Source organism: Thunnus thynnus, chromosome 6 (genome assembly GCF_963924715.1).
Source record: "Thunnus thynnus chromosome 6, fThuThy2.1, whole genome shotgun sequence".
NCBI lineage: Eukaryota > Metazoa > Chordata > Actinopteri > Scombriformes > Scombridae > Thunnus > Thunnus thynnus.
In genome coordinates, this window is record NC_089522.1 from 5,835,785 (window position 1) to 5,852,140 (window position 16,356).

At 40.4% G+C, this 16,356-nt stretch overlaps 1 protein-coding gene across 2 annotated transcripts in view; it reads right to left on the reverse strand.

Moving 5' to 3' along the window:
- Positions 1–950: 950 nt before the first annotated feature.
- arhgap4b (Rho GTPase activating protein 4b) overlaps positions 951–16,356 on the reverse strand; it is a 33,571-nt gene continuing 18,165 nt past the window's right edge. Inside the window, exons 7-24 of one of the 2 annotated variants that reach the window (XM_067591402.1) lie at positions 16,076–16,204; positions 15,589–15,810; positions 14,844–14,945; positions 14,558–14,743; positions 13,896–13,980; positions 13,697–13,724; positions 12,798–12,825; positions 11,670–11,730; positions 11,432–11,509; positions 9,422–9,550; positions 8,554–8,659; positions 8,206–8,433; positions 6,920–6,975; positions 6,391–6,562; positions 4,744–4,842; positions 4,401–4,508; positions 2,861–2,963; positions 951–2,394 (exon numbers count right to left, since the gene is read on the reverse strand). In XM_067591402.1, the coding sequence (XP_067447503.1) occupies positions 2,182–2,394; positions 2,861–2,963; positions 4,401–4,508; positions 4,744–4,842; positions 6,391–6,562; positions 6,920–6,975; positions 8,206–8,433; positions 8,554–8,659; positions 9,422–9,550; positions 11,432–11,509; positions 11,670–11,730; positions 12,798–12,825; positions 13,697–13,724; positions 13,896–13,980; positions 14,558–14,743; positions 14,844–14,945; positions 15,589–15,810; positions 16,076–16,204 (2,133 nt within the window). In that variant the 3' untranslated portion in view covers positions 951–2,181. Of the gene's footprint in view, positions 2,395–2,860; positions 2,964–4,400; positions 4,509–4,743; positions 4,843–6,390; positions 6,563–6,919; positions 6,976–8,205; positions 8,434–8,553; positions 8,660–9,421; positions 9,551–11,431; positions 11,510–11,669; positions 11,731–12,797; positions 12,826–13,350; positions 13,448–13,696; positions 13,725–13,895; positions 13,981–14,557; positions 14,744–14,843; positions 14,946–15,588; positions 15,811–16,075; positions 16,205–16,356 lie in introns of both variants that reach the window. The other variant, XM_067591401.1, reaches the window with a different exon arrangement.

Here is a 16,356-nt window from a genome sequence, read left to right on the forward strand (position 1 = left end):
CATTTCTCTTGCCATCAGTTTCTATCTCTTTCTAATCTTTTTTGCTTCGTCCTTCATCCATCACATCTAGTTCTTCTTCATCTCCTTTTCTTTCTGTCATTTTCTGATCTCTTCACTGTGTAAGTTTGTCATCCTTTGTCTCTGCTTCTTGTCTCACCTTTTCTTCCTCATGCCCAGTCATTGGCATTTTTAAAAAATTAGCTGCACTTATGCCCTTCCTTTTCATTTTCTTTCAAAAGGCCAATCCATCATCTCTGCCCTTACCTGCAGGTAACATGTGAAAAGATCTCTTGTTAAAATCCGATTTATATTATAGGAGAACACGGTTAATATGTTACAAACAATCAAATCAATAAATAATTGTTAATTTATATTTACTTTATGACTGAAATACTCCCAGGCTGAGAGTCAATGACGCAGCCTGTTTGGGTGGGGTCTCATGTGCTCAGATTATCAGATAGATGTTAATGCTACAAATTCATACATAATGCAACACTTGTTTAATGCGGCAGCAGCACAGCACTGATCACCATGACTCAGAAAATTGCACAGGCTGTTCTAAATCACATCTAATGATTTGGACCAATTACTTGAAAAAATTAAGAATGCACCAGCTCTGTTGTAGCAGGCAACTCAAATAGTGGCTAACGTTATGGTAAAGAAAATGTCATTATTACTGAAGAGTTTAGCAGACAGTAGTTACATTTGTTACTGAGTTTAATTTTACACATGGAAGCTCTGACTTCACTGTGATTGAATTTGACTGTGCAAGGTTGGTGCAGTACCGTGCCTATTTATTACTTGTTTCAGTGCTTTAGGCAGCTTAGGGACATAATGGTGACTGAACGTGGCATTATTTTACATTAACAGTTTTAGGAGCTGGAAAGCTAGATCCACCCCTGGAATACGGTAATTTTTACTATTTAAAAATACTGACAACCTCTCAATCATTTATCACTTTATCATCTTTATTGTATTCATATTTTGGTACCACATATACAATTTGACACAGTAAATTTAGTGACATCATCAAACAGTGATCCAGAATAACAGGGTGCTTTAATCATAGAAGCAGATTCAATTGAAAAATTCTACTTCTATGTTTCCAATACTGAAACACGACAGAAGGGAGATGCCATATATGTAAAAACAGTTCAAATGCTTTTGGAGTCAAAGTAATTAACATTGTACACCTCACTGCAAAAATCCTCAAACACATCTGAATGGGACCTGTGGATGGTGCTAGATATTGTCAAGGGGGCCAGAATGTGTGGATGAATGAGACAAGAATTTTGATTGTGGCTCCAAAATGTTGCTGTTGCGTTCACAGTTTAAAACCAGAGGACGTCACTGAATCCTCTCTGATATGGGGGCCGTTTTGGCTCTTGAGGCTAGGGCACAGTTTCCAGTTGAAAAGCAAGTCAACCAAGGCCCTGAGTGAGAAACTCTTACTTATTCCTTCGAAGCCAAACCTGAGTTAGCATGTCTCTAACTCTGCAAAAGCCCTGAGTTTTGGCCTGTGCACCAGGCCATGTATCACATATGAAGGGGAATGTGTTTTCCATCTGTGTGTGTCTGTGTGTGTGCTAACACTGCATGCTGCTATAAAATATTGACCTCACTGCGTACAGTTCTCCCAGGTAACATCTGCCCAGATCACATTATTCTTTTTTAAACGCAATATGCAGGGTTCAGACCTATCAGGTCTTTTCAAGTGAAATAAATGTGAGGAGTAAAATGCGTGAAGGCACTCCTAGACACAGGTCCCAGATCAGTCTACTTTTTTAAAATAAACATTATGAGGACGAACTGATCTCAGACCTGCCACTAGGGGGCAGCTTAAGTCTTTTGCTGTTGATGTAAGTATAATGGCAACCACTTTTAAAGGTCCGTCTGGTGAGATCACTGGTGATGTCACATCCCTGATTCTCCAAAATTTGCAAAAGCCTGGAGAACAAAAACAGACCAGAACATAAAAGTGACCAAAACCAGCTGGAAAACAGATACACTAGACATACTGTAATACGGCACCAAGACTAGTGGCACTATGAGATGGCAGAGACGCAAATATTATACACGTGTCATAAAAATAAACTAAGATCACCAAATGCATGATAGGCATCAGCATATTCTTCATTGTCAAACAATAAATCAATAATTTCAGTCATCCTCTCCTCTATCTTAGTCCACTGGTCTGAAAAGGGCCCGTCCTCTGATGCCGAATCCTACTTTTTTGGCAGCAGGGGCAGCTTGAGGAAGGGAGGAAGAGGAGGAGGAGGAGGAAGAAGAAGAGGGAGCAGGGGCAGCAGCGGTGGGGAGGGCGGACGGCTGCATGGGAGGCTGGCGAGACAGGAGCTCCTTGAACACCGAGTTCATCTGACGACTGATCATCTCCTAAGAGAGCGAGAGGATGAGAGTCAAACAGCAAGGGACAGGGAGAGATATGTATGTGGGAAACATCAAAATTTACAGTGTACAGCTGCTCTACTTAAGAAAGGTCATCAAAGTTCATCTTGAAGGTGATTAATCAGATACAACAGTTAGTTTGCAAGCTGACATCATATACAAAATTAGGGGCCTGTTCCGAGAAGCAGGTTTACTAAGTAAAACCTGGTAGTGTTTTTTCCATCGGTCTATGTTGTTGGTTGTATTCCGCAGAATTTATCTAGAACACAAATTATATTTGTTTTTGGCACAGAACCTAAACATGTTACACAACCTAAATGTGTTGCTAGCATCCTTTGATGTCTGTTTATCTGTCTACTGAATTCAGATTAAGTGGGCCTAGAGAATTAGCTGAGGGCTTTGCAGGGCTTTGCAGGTGTCTATCTATGTTGTGACATGAGGATGAATTACTAACCTTGTCCACCGTTGATCTTTCTGCCTGACCAAATGGAGGTCTGTCAGTGGGTCTGAAGCCACCCTGTCTCACAGTGTCCAAAGTGTGTCTTCGCTCCTGAGACCTGAAACACAGGTAAAAGGTAACAGAGACAAGACAGAACAGCAAGTGGAGAGCTCACTTCAACATATAGATAAATGCTGATTTATGATCGTCAAATCTGATCCGAACACTGTTATAGTTTTGGCTACAAAGGCTTAACATTTGACTCATTAAAGGCTATATAGGTTTGGGAATTTGACAATATGTTGTTCTCATAGTAGAGATCAAAATTAAATGCAGGCTAGGCTCTCTTTAACTCCCCTTAAGAACCAAATTGGCACTTGTCAACACCACCACCGTCCTGTTGATGCTGTGTACAGAACTCTTTGAAATGGTGCCTTTAATTAGCTGGTATGTGTAGTATTAATGGTATATGCGATTACCATTGACATGTTAATTTTAAACTTGCAATAACTGCTTTTTTTGGCCACTTGGGGGCAGCAGAAACAAGCTGTGAGCACAAGACTGACATATTATCACCTTTAAAAGTTCATATGGCTAATGTTAGAAATGTTGTTGCCTAAAACACATCCAGCAGTTGTGGAGCAACATTAGCATTCACTGGGAGTTGTTTTTGTGTCCACCTGATGAATGTAAGTCTGATATTTACTCTCCTGATGAGCAGGTTGGCAACTTGCATGGCAGCCTCTGCCATCAGTGTATGAATGTGTGTGTGTGTGTGTGTGAGTGTGTGTGTGTGTTTGTGTGTGGGTCTGTGTGTGTGTGTGTGGGTCTATGTGTGTGTGTGTGTGTGTGTGTGTGTGTGTGTGTGTGTGTGTGTGTGTGTGTCTGTGTGTGAAAATGGGTGAATGGTGGCAAGTATTGTAAAGTGCTTTGAGTGGTCTGAATAATACTAGAAAGCCACTATATAATTGCCGTCCATTTACCATTTATCTTTGTTTTTGCTCTCCACCAACTCTTGACTGAAATGACTGGCTTTTAGCTGCTAAAGGCTCTGTTATGTTCACCAGCTTGTTGCTAACTGTGTCTGTTTGTTGTTTGCTGCTGGGCAGGTAGTGTACAGTGGGTTTGTTGAACTTTGTCACTGAAAACAGCTTCCTGCTGCAGCTGAAAAAACTAATGAAAGCAGTGAGAGTGAACCAAAACAGTAAAGTTATGGGCCATAAAACCAAAACAATGAGCTTAAAGAGGCTGAAACGCACCGTAGAGGTGAGAGGAGTTGTGGGGTCGGGTCTCTATCACAAACATGAGCACTTGATTTATTGTTAATATAGAAATATTGATTATAGCTGCTTTAAAGCAAGTTAATGGTAATACTGTATGTCATGTGTCTGTTTTTCCCGTTATGCTGAATGTTTCACTTTGAGTTTAGTGCTATATCTCAAGAGGGTATAAACCTCTACATATTGTGATGAGTTAAGCAGAGTGTACAGTATATTCATACTGTGTGAAATACATGGATATATGCGCTGTGTCTGAGATGTGTGTCCTGTCTTACACTGGCAGGTGACGTGTGGCGGGGGAGGTTGGTGGCTTTCGATTGGGGCTCCCCTCACTTCCTCTCTGTCTCCCTGGCAACGAAGCACTGTCACTGTTCACCCGCATCCTGTCAAGACACAAAGAGAAACTTTGTAATTTGTGCATTGTGTGCATTCATGTGTGTGAGTCTGTACGTGTATGTAGCTGTGTGCAATAATGTAGAAGTGAGTATTTTTGTCTGTGAGTGTATTTTTCTGTCTACATCTATTACTACACGTGTCTTGGTGTGAATGCATTCAAATACTGCAGTGTGCATTCTAGTATGTGTGTGTGTGTGTGTGTGTGCATGTGTGTGTGCATACCGAGTTGTGTTCTCCGTCTGTGGATCTTCTGCTGTCAGATTTCCAGTGCTGCCTCCTCCTCCTCCTCCTCCTCCTTCCTCTCTTTTCCCTCGCTCTGACCTGAGGGAGGAGAAGAAGAGAAAGATATATTAAGCGTATATTTCACAACAGAAAGAACAACCAGTACAAGTTTAAATATGGGATAATGGTTCAGTGACAAAATAATTGTAGGAGGGAGCAGAAGAAGGAGTGAAATTAAGTGCAGCCAATTTTTTTTATATGGAATTTATTCTAAAACCAAACAAAATAATGCAGAGACTTACAGGCGATGGACAGCATAATACAAGTGCAATTGCCCTACAAAAATACTACCTTTGTGAAATTTGTAATGTTCAATTTTTGTTGAGACTGTGTAGTTGTTATACAAATTTATGGCAATTTTTCAGTCCATAGCTTTTAGTGGTGTTATATCATATTGTATTGTGTAGTATTTACACCCTCTGGTTATACATCCTTTACACTACTTATCTGGAATGGTATGGTGTAAGGCAGTATGAGTTAGATATGTAGTTAAACACTCACACACATAAGAACAGAATGTTCAATGTGATTTTTTTTTTAATGGCACCATACAAGCTCTTTTTCTGGGCTGGCTGTTGGTTTGGTCTCAGACTGTGCAGAGAGCTAAGATGCAACATTCTTTTAAATCTATTTTTCCATCACTTGTTCTGATAGCTGCTATTTGTAACTGCTGTAAACCTGGACACATGTGAAAGCATGTTGCCAAATGTTAGCTTTCGTGGCAGAGATCCTACTTGTGGCAAAACTGCACATTTTAACAGGTGATTTTGAAATGAATGATTTTTATCACTTATTTTTAACATTACCATTACCATTTCTAACATGTTCATTTAAAGGAAAAGTCATTAAATATTGTTTTATTATTATTATTATAAAGCTTATTTGCTCTTATACCGGTATGTTAGATAAGAAGATTGTTAACATTCTCACATTTGTGTTTTAAATATGAAGCTACAGCCAGGAGACAGTTAGCTTCCATTGGCATAAAAAATAAAAGCAGGGGAAACAGATAATGTCCAAAAGGTTAAAAAAAAATCCACCTACCAGCAGCTCTAAAGCTCACTAATTAACATTATAATTATATATATAAATATTCAACATACATTTGAGAGTAATCTCTCATATTTTGTCATTTAACTTTCTGCAAGAAAGCGAATAAGCATATTTCCCAAAATGCCAAACTATTCCTTGACTGTAAATGTGGCCTTGTTACCATGGTGCTCCTAAAAACATTCCACCTATTCTCGTCTTGTGGCCATGAAAATGACATGAAGTGAAATATTTATATGAGATACATTTTTACGAAACAAAAAAGGAAGCTAATATTTCTTGCTGTTCTGGGCTATTTCAAACAAATCTTCCCAGTCTTTGGGAAAAACTGATTAAGCTTCCACTGTGTTGTCCCTGGTGGCAAATGCAAGCAATTTGGCACCGAAGAAAATGGAAGCAAATACAGGTAGCTCTGGGAACCAAGACACACATAAAATTCTGCCAGTGTTCAACAGTCCTTTTAAAACTTAGATCATCAGGAGAATTTCATCTTGGCCATGGTTCTGAATGGCCAATAGAAGCAGAAACGTCACTCACCCTTCCAGCACATTGATGTACTTGTGAGGAATGAGACCCTTAACCCCTCCCGCTTCGCCTCTCCACCAATCACAGGAGGCCTTGCTGTGAAGGATAAGAAGCTCTCCCTGCTTGAATGACAGCTCAGCTGGAGATCTCGCCACGTAGTCGAACATAGCCACTGCCTCCCACTCTGTACACACATGCACACAAACAGCACAGCTCCAATCAACTCAAGCAAATTAATTATCTTTAATTAAAGCTAGAGTGCGGGACACTTGTCTCCCCCTTCTGGCAGTGAGAGTAATTACAAAAACACTGCTGACTCTTGTCACTTCAGGTTTAATCTGATCCAAAAGATTCATATATGCTAAGAATCATAATTTAAAAGGGTTATTCAAAAAAGTGTAAATGCAAGGTTCCGTTAATGTTCATATCGGTAATTGTGTGTATTTGTGGTGCATTCATGTGAAGTATGGTGAGTGATACATAGCCTATGTCTATTGGAAGTCTGTCTCTGGTGTATGTGTGCTACACAGTATGTTCTCACCGTCCTCACTGGGCAGATGCTCTGTCTCTCCGTCTCCCTCCTCCGTGATTGGTTCACTGCAGACAAGCAGAAAAATGGAAGTCGGTTTTTCAAGCACAGTTCCTCTTCTATTTGACACACAAACTGACTGACTTTCTTTTTGCAATGCCACACTTCGCTTATACAATTTTACTAAGACTTCATACTTTTTTGAGGTTACTCAAATTACCCTCAAAACCTCAGTTTCCTACAGAAAACAAGGGACCAAATAAGTGAAAATACTCTCAGTTTAATAGTATTAAGCAGTTTTTACAGAAAGCATTGCTTGCTGCACAGAAATGCCTTTGCCATGGCTTAAGATTCACTTTCAAGAGGATGAGCCATGAAAAAGGGGGCTAAGGGGAAACTGCTCTACATACTTGGAATCATCTCAGACTGTGTTAAATTCTAACATTACCTACAAATCTCTGGAGCAATGTAGAGCTGTTACCAGTCATTCGTTTATTTAGAATCTAAGTCTTGTGAGGACAGAAATAAGTGTAGAGTGTAGATGACATTATATTTAAATATAAATAAGAAGATGTATGTTAAACAAATGCAACGAGACCATTTTTGTATGGAGCCCCAAAACTGCCAAAACCCCCCCCAGGTTATCACACAAGTCAAAAACATAACTGAACACATCAATAAATAATATTGTTACGTAAATAATTACAATGGAGTGTATGAAAAAAACTAAAGTTTGAATCTATTTTCTAAACTGATTAGTGGTAAAGGAAAAAAAATATTACATTACTTTTTTATACAATTTTCAAGCTTATATTTGCAACAATTTTATTATTGAAGTTAACAGCATTTCACCACAACTAATACCACGTTTATGTGTTGCCATGTTAGCCATGTTAGGTTCAGATGCATACAGCATTAACTGCAACCCAACCGGTCAAGGCAGATGGCCGCCCACCAAGAACCGGGTTCTGTTTGAGGTTTCTACCTGTTAAAGGGGAGTTTTTCTTTACCGCTGTCGCCAAGTGCTTGCTCATGGGGGAATTGTTGGGTCTCTGTAAATTAAAGAGTACGGTCTAGACCTGCTCTATGTGAAAAAAGTGCCCTTAGATGACTTTTTGTTGTGATTTGGCGCTATATAAATAAAATTGAACTGAATTGAATTGAACATCTGTTGTTCAATTCTGGCCGCAGACCTTTGTTGCGTGTTTTGCCCCTCTCTCTACCCCTGTTTCCTGTCTCTCTGCACTTTCATATAAATACATTTATAAATACATTTATATCATTGTTTCATCTCTCACCAGTACTCCTGCTCCAGAGTCATGTGCTTCTCATAGACAGGGCCTGGCAATTCTGATTGGCTGGGGAAGATGGTGTCATGTTGGAGGATCATAGTTTTGACAAGGTCATTGACCTGTGGCTGCCTAGCAACAGCGTCATCAGAATCAACCCCCCTCAGCAGGCTTGGACCGAAGCAAACGGCCAGGTTGTAGGGCTGCATCATGTTCTCATCACTATACTGAGACACACTGGGAAAACACACACACACATGCACACAATTGTTATTTTTGGCATGGATGTAAGATTTTATAACTATAGCTGATATTACAAGTGATGAATATCCCACATTGGTTTATACTGTAGCTTACTGATTGAGGAATGCGAAAAGGTAACGTAATACGATGAGGAGAGGCCGTGGGAAGGTGGAGACAATCGCTTTAATCTGGGCAGCTTTCTCAGTCACTCCCTCAATTTCTGACAGTGAGAGAAAGGAGAGAAAAAGAGCAAGATGAAACCTTAAAGGGGAGCAACTAATATAACAAGTTTTATTTGTGCTGTTATAGTTTCTCCAAATTGAAACTGTGCCCAATGCACAAACCATGCCAAATTCTCCATCACTGACTTGGACTCACACAAAGGAATGTTGTGACAAGTACTTGAACTACTGAGGTGACGTGGCTGAGTATTTATTAGGCCTCTGACAGGAAATATATATATTTATGGGGAGTAAACAACCTACAGGCAGGTTTACAACCTTGGTTAGCTGTGCAAATATTGTGAGTCAGAGTTTCTGTACTGGAAAAGAAGAAATTGGGTATACGCCTACAGGAATAACAAGGAGACAGTGAGAGAGAGAACAACAGAGAGCAAACATGACAGTGAAACACACCAGTAGACAGTGTAGAAGTTGCACCACCTTGCATCAACAAAACATGTATTTCTTAAATAAGTTACTTTGAGTGAAGCATTAGTGAATTGGGAGTGCAGCCATTGTGTAAGGCTACTGCTGCAAAAAGTTGAATCAAAATCTGCAGGTTCATTCATATGCAAAAATATCCTCATTACAGCACATGAGGGGGTCAGAAACTTAACTGAAGGGCAATAAGCAACTAGAAACCAAATGATATTTAAATAAGTAACTGAAAGCAGACTTGAAAATCCAAGTGAAACCAATTCATGAGCAACATCTGAAAAGAGAACTACACATAGACATAGAAGTATATAAGGGGTTCTTACGGACACACTCCAGCAGCTGAGAGTAGCTGTCATAAGGGAAGAGAGGAGGCTCGAGGCCCCTGAAGTAAAGCTTCAACACACCAGCCACAGAGTCCAAGTCACACTCACTGTCCGACAGAGGATCCTCTCCTACAGGAAATTAAAACAGACAACTGAGATGAATGTACCAATGTACTAACACAGGCTTATAAACACTTTATCACACAGAAACAAGACATATTAATAGATGATTCCCTCAGGAATTAATATAGACTATACCAGAGATAACGTATTTGACTTCCATTTGCTAGGTGGCCAGAAACACAACTTCAAATGAATGCTATTGTTGCTCCATATCTGATGGATGTGTAAATATGCTAACACGTTCACCATATCAACTTTATATGGTTATATGTCAATGTTGTGTTCGCAGCTTGTTTCCGCTACCCATAAGTGGCCAAAAATTCAGTTATTGCAGCCTTAATGGTATTAATTACTTATTACACACTGTGAAAACTAATTAGTTTCACTATTTGTTATGTTACTTTTAACCCTAAACCTCTCTAAAAGAGTTGTGCGAGGCCTACATTAATTGGGTCTGGCTTCATTGGTCCAATATATGTAAACCTCAGGCCACATAGCTAATGGAAGTCTTACTTTTCAGTTTTATATTTAAAGCTAGGGTAGGTAATGTATTTTAGAGGCATTTTTTCTTATATTTGTTGAAATTCTCTGTACATCCTGACAGCAATCAGTAAATCAAATGCTCTAAAATTAAAAAGAAAAAAATCCAGTATCTGTAGCTGCTGCAGGCCTGTAGTAAGTCTGTCCAATCATTTCATCCAGGCCAAATGAAATGATTGGACAGGCTGCCTGCCTGTCAACCTACCTACCTGCCTATCTGCTTGCACTCTGCCCATGCATTCTTTGCACATGACCAGGGATATGACAAGGACAGACAACACAGAAAGTTTGGAGGCCAGATGAGCACTGGGATACCGACGGATAGGAAGTGACAGGACTGCATGAATTGCAGAAGGAGAGACGAAAACAGGAATATCAACAGAAACCAGAATGAAAAGCAACGTGCGATCAGCGGACTATTGCCTGTAGTGCAGGGGAAACTGAACAGCACATAACCTTATCAACAACGACAGAGTGAGAGACTTTCAGTGGAAGTTAACTCAACTCCCAGAAGTGAAAATCAGTGATAGATTTTAATGCATCACTGCAGCTTATGGTCAGATACTGAGCCGTCTCTGTGCCGTGGTGCTGCTTTTTGCTCTGGGACTTGGTTCGGAGCTGTGGGTCCAGGTCCGGCTCTCTGACAGACTGATGACTGAGGAGGTTTTGGAGGCGGACAATGAAAGAGACGCAATATCACTCAAATTCAAGCAAGGATATGGGACTCTCATTGCTTTTGTGGCGGACCTCAAACAGGTGAGAGGCTGTCCTGTTTACCATTTATTATTTACTGAAGGTTGCTGTGCCTTGAGAGGAAGTTGTGTGTGTGAGTGAGTGCAGTAGTAAATACTGTTGTGTTGCATGTGCGTGTGAAGCGCATGCATATGCCTGTGCTTGTCTGGTGGGAGGGGCTAAGGACAAAGAGGAGAGGGGGGAGAGTTGCAGTAGCAGGGCTTTATTTTCAAATCCTGGCATTTTTTTGCCTTTTCCAGAACACTACCTATCACAGCTTGACATTAACCCCCAACATTTCCTCCCAAATTTGAAATGGAAAATTCCTTTCTACAACTAACTCCACTGTTGGCCTGTGGGACCGCTGCTATCTTTCCACATGGGTGTAGAGTGTAACATAGTCATAGTTTTGCACTATTTCCCACCCCCATTTGTGCAGACACAAAAACCAGCAAGTACAAGTCAGTAGTGCAGCACCCCTCACTGGCTTCCCACCCCCTAATTATGTTCGTTGGAGAATAGGGCCAAGGTACAACTAAAAGGTTGGACCAGTATAGATCCTAGATAGTCCTTTCTACAGGAGAAACACTGTTGTTAGATGAGGTAAACACTTGCCTCTCTCAAATGCATCTCTGATGAGGTTAACCTCCCTTTGCGACCCGGGAACTCTGAATATTCCTTCATGGTGGAGACCTGAAAGACACACACATGTACATTATTTTACATGTTCATAGATGCCTGGTGTTCCATACACATGACTGCATGCACATACACAAATACTTCCACCTACTCATTCTCAGTGTCCAAAGCTCCCTCAGCATGGTTTAGTGCTATATCATATAGACTGACTCACCGTGAAGGTTTATGAAACGGATGCAGCTTTCAACCACCACAGGAATCTGCTGCCCAGAGCTCTAGAGAAGAGAGATGATTAGAGAAGGAGAGAAAGGAGTGTTAGAGACCGAGGGAGAGAGTAAAAAAAAGACTCACAGGAAGACAAAGGCTAGGACGATATAGAAAAAAACAGCCATAATAGTAAGAAAAAACGTGCAAAGGAAAATACAATGTGAGGAAAACAATGAATAAACAGAAGGCATGGGTTAAAATAGCTATGGAATAACCCGAAGTAATAAAGTGACTAAATGCTATATATGTGTTTGGGTTGATGCAAGATGCAAAATGTTTAATGCCCTTGTTGTAGCCTGAAATACTGCTTAAATTGAGGAGTTTTTTCAAGGAGAAAAGATATGAAAACATATCCACCATGTTCAAAGGAATACTTTGGCATTCAAAGTGAAACACATTCACTTTCTTGGCAAGAGTTAGGTTTGATGAGAAAATCAATATTGCTCTCATGTTTGTTCCAAGCAACTACCACAGCTTGAAGTACCTTGAAGTGCAATACCACTGATGGCCTCTAGATGCTGAATCCAACTGACACAAAGCGTCCAACGAGTCATTATGGTCTCAATTGCTAAATTTGGGCCCTCTAATATGCTACTTTAGCTAAATGGGGTTAGGGTCTGTCCATTAAATATGAAGCTATAGACAGCAGCCTGTTAACTTAGTTCAACACGAAGAGGGGGAAACAGTTAGCCTGGCTCTGTTAGCTGTACAAATACAGAAATGAAAAATGACAAATTGTGGTTTTATGGGGATTTAACAAACAAATTTTAGTCACCCTTGAACATAGTCTATAGCTATTCCTCCTACTTCTAGTATTTGTGCTTAGCTAAGCCAACTGGCTGTTGGCGGTAATGTTAGCTTCATGAAAGTGGTATCGATCTCATGTAACTCTTGTCAAGAAAGCAAATAAGTGCATTTCCACTAATATCAAACTATTCCTAAGTTTAAGTTTTAATTGTAAATTAGCTCCCCAGCTGCTAAAGCTCAAAAAATTCCAGAAAAAATGCAAAGGAAATGACCTCAGTATAGCTGCCCTGGTCATTTACTGTAAGCAGTCACAGATGAGGTTTGGTACCTGTGTCCGAGACATTCTCCTTCTTCTTCTGCACCAACCCAAGCATAGCAGAGTAGAGACAGAGAAAAAGCAGAGATTAGAAAAGGGAGAGTACGAAGTAAGGGCAATAAAGATTTAGAAGAAGTGGGAAGAGGCGCACATAAGCACACGCACGCGCACACATACACACACACACTAAATAGAGGAGTCGAGAGAGGAGGCAGCAAAGAGGCCAGTGCATTTTAATCCCTTTCACAAGAGAGGAAGAGATAAAAGGGGGGAATGGATTGAAAGGAGAGAAAGCCAGCAATAAGCCATAAGCATGACCATACACATGAAAGCAGCAGTTAAGTACACTGGGGGGGTGGACTGTGAGTGTTTGCATGTGCTGCAACAACCCCCCCCCCCCCCCATTCTTCTGCATCTGTAACAGGATTTTCCAAATAATTTCCTCCATTGAGTTGAACAGCAGTGCAGAGCAGCAGGCAAATAAAAAGGGGGTAAAAACATGGGTGTATTTCAGAGGTATCCTGTTTTTTAAATGCATATGCATGTACGTGTGTATGAGTGTTACCTGTATGTAGGAGACTATGTCTGTGGTGAAGAGTGTATGGCAGAATTGGGAAACAGGTCTGGACCTCCGAACACGTACTGACCGAGCACATTGCATTCTGGGAAATACAATGCATAAACTGCATAATGCCATTTTACATGTGGATGTTCATACTCAAGATCTTATGATGTTTTCTAATTGCTATCATTAGCCCCGCTTCAAAAATCATCTTGTCATATGTAAACAGAAAATTGCCTAAAATGACGTCGTTAAGTCCTTCTCCCTTGTCCCCTCTGCTCTCCTCTCTCCATTTCTCTATGATCAGTCATACTATCTTTATTCCCAGCTGTGTAAATACACTGTTTACCTGGAAGGGTCAGTGTCTACGGCCTCAGCTGGAAGAAAGAGACAGAATACAAGTGAAATAGTAAGGTTTGGTTAAGGACCTGGTGCAAAGAATGCGCAGCATTATTTAACTTTTGCAATAGTCAAAGTTACCAGTGGCATCATCTGTAAAACTGCACTCATCTTTCACAGATACGATCTAACATTGAGTATAAAAGTACCTTTCTGTATGGCATCTTGTAGAAGATCATGTTTGGCTTGAAGTTTGGAAGTCAGAGAACTGCTGGTGAGGAACTCCTTCACTTTCTACAGCAAAAAATATAACCAATTAGTTAGTTTAACAGTTTTTCTCAACTGATAAGCACATTTTCTGAAAATCTATCACAATTCTCAAAACTAACCATGCAATCATCACAACAATGTTTAAATTTGACACAACACTTCATTTGTCCAGTAAAAGGCCGTCACTCACTCAAAAGAGTCATAAGTAAATAAATTAATCAATCAGTGTATCATTGCCAACAAAATTACATTTCCCTTTAATATTGCTGAAGCCAAGTGTTTAAGGAATTGTGCCAGTCTGACAGAAAACACTTAAATTGTCTTTCTATGTTTCATTTCTCATTGAGACGCACATACATCATTAAATATCCTCTAGAGCCAACTAAAAAGTATCTATTAAAACTGAATGATGTGAAAAACTCATTGTCATACTGTACAAACACAGAAAATTAAAGCTCGAATGGAATAGAAGAGCAGTGTAATCTACAAGGCAAACTCAATGTATTGCATGGTCAACTGAAGACAATTGTGTTTATACTTTAAAATTCTTTGTGAAAGTAAAAAGAAATGCATAAACTGTTATGAAAAATTGGTAACTCACTGTAAAATAGTAGGTCTCTGTCTCCTGCTGATTGGCTCGACGCTTGGCAAGGGTAAGTTTGGGGGCGGTGCTTCCTCCAGGGGGCTCATGTGATAGGGTGCTGGGCACGTCGGGGGAGGGGTTACAGTCACTGTCACACATAGTGTCCAGCAGAGCTGTGAGGGTGGCTTTAAGTGTTTTACTGACCTGAGTAAGGGAAAGAAATTGATTACAGTTCATTTTTTGACAGACAGGAAGACAGTCTGCTAGACAGATACACAGATAGATCATTGAATAATTATCTAACCTCCTCTGTTTCCAAGGTAACAGCAGCGAGTCGAGACTGAAGCTGCTGGAACCTGGTCTCCAGCTCGTACCTCACCTGGCTCTCCGCACTAACCTCACACACCTGAAATACACACATAAAATACAGCATAATATAACACTGAGGTCATCAGGTTCCCACAGGCGATAAAAAAACACTATTCCAAACTCTTTACATTGCGAGTATCACTGTTATTACAGTCACACGACCAATGCTTCAGCATGTGGAGAGATCCAGAGCTTGACAAGCCTGCTGGGCCTTGTTACAGCTGCTAAGCTGTTATTGGACAGTAATTATTTGGGGAGGGGGATTTAGTTAAAGGACAGGAACTCTGAAACAGTGCTGTTGTGCAGAATGTTGGGGCTTTAAGAATATTAGCTGACATAAGTAGCAGCTATAAAAAAAACAATTAAGAGTTCAATAATTAGAATCATATATCCATTTAGTCACATTACTAAAAACTGCATAATAATCTTCAATCAATTCAAATAGAAAAGAAACTAAACAAACTAGAAAATGTGTTACATAATGTAGGCTCAAGCTTTGAAATGATCAGATAAATGGAAGGTACACAACAAACCAAAATGGCATTTCTGTTGCATATCCAAGACTCTTCTACTAAACAATAGGGGCTATACCTGTGACATGCAATAAACACAACAATATTTGGGTTTCATCTGATTCCCACAGAAACCATACACCTCGAGCAGAGGTATCGTGATTTTACCTGGTCTCCCTCATGCGGGTGGTAGTTGAATCTGAACGGAAGGCAGAAGGCTGTGTCGTGCTGCTGTAGCAACGCATCTCTGTCTCCACCCTGGTCCAGCGATGTCACAGCAGTCTCCAGCTGCTTGAGCCCTGCCTCCTCTGTCTTCTGGATGCGCCACCTACCGATCAGGTAGCACTTCATCACCCTCTCCATAGACAGATGGAAACCCAGGTCGCAGCACTGCCAGGAGGGGGAGAGGCAGAGAAAAGAGGAGGAGATGGATGAAAGGAGGCATGCAATGATAGAGCAGGAGAGGGAAAAAAAGGATTTTTGATAGTAAGTTCTTCAGAAATCAAAAATATCTGCTCTACTAACTTCTTTCAACCCCAAAATATCTCAGCTTTTCTTCAGAAAATAGCAGGAAATATGTCACAAAGAGGTTTCTCAAAATAACTCTCGTAAACACACACACACAACCATGCAACACAAATTGCACGTTTCTTACGTCGATGAGAGTGCTGACGTCCTGCAGGTAGTACTTATTCATGGCTGCATTTGCTGCTGCTAGATTCAGCAGGTAGTCATTTCGAGCCTTGGTACACTTCAACTGGGTCTCCTGCACTCTGCCTTGCCTCTGTGAAACACACACACACACACACAAGCACACACACACACACAAAACATGAGAAGATAACATTCATAAGAACACCAAAAGCATGTGTTGATAAAATAACATACATTATGATATTATATGACCATAACCTGCCCCATCTCACTCAAAAATGT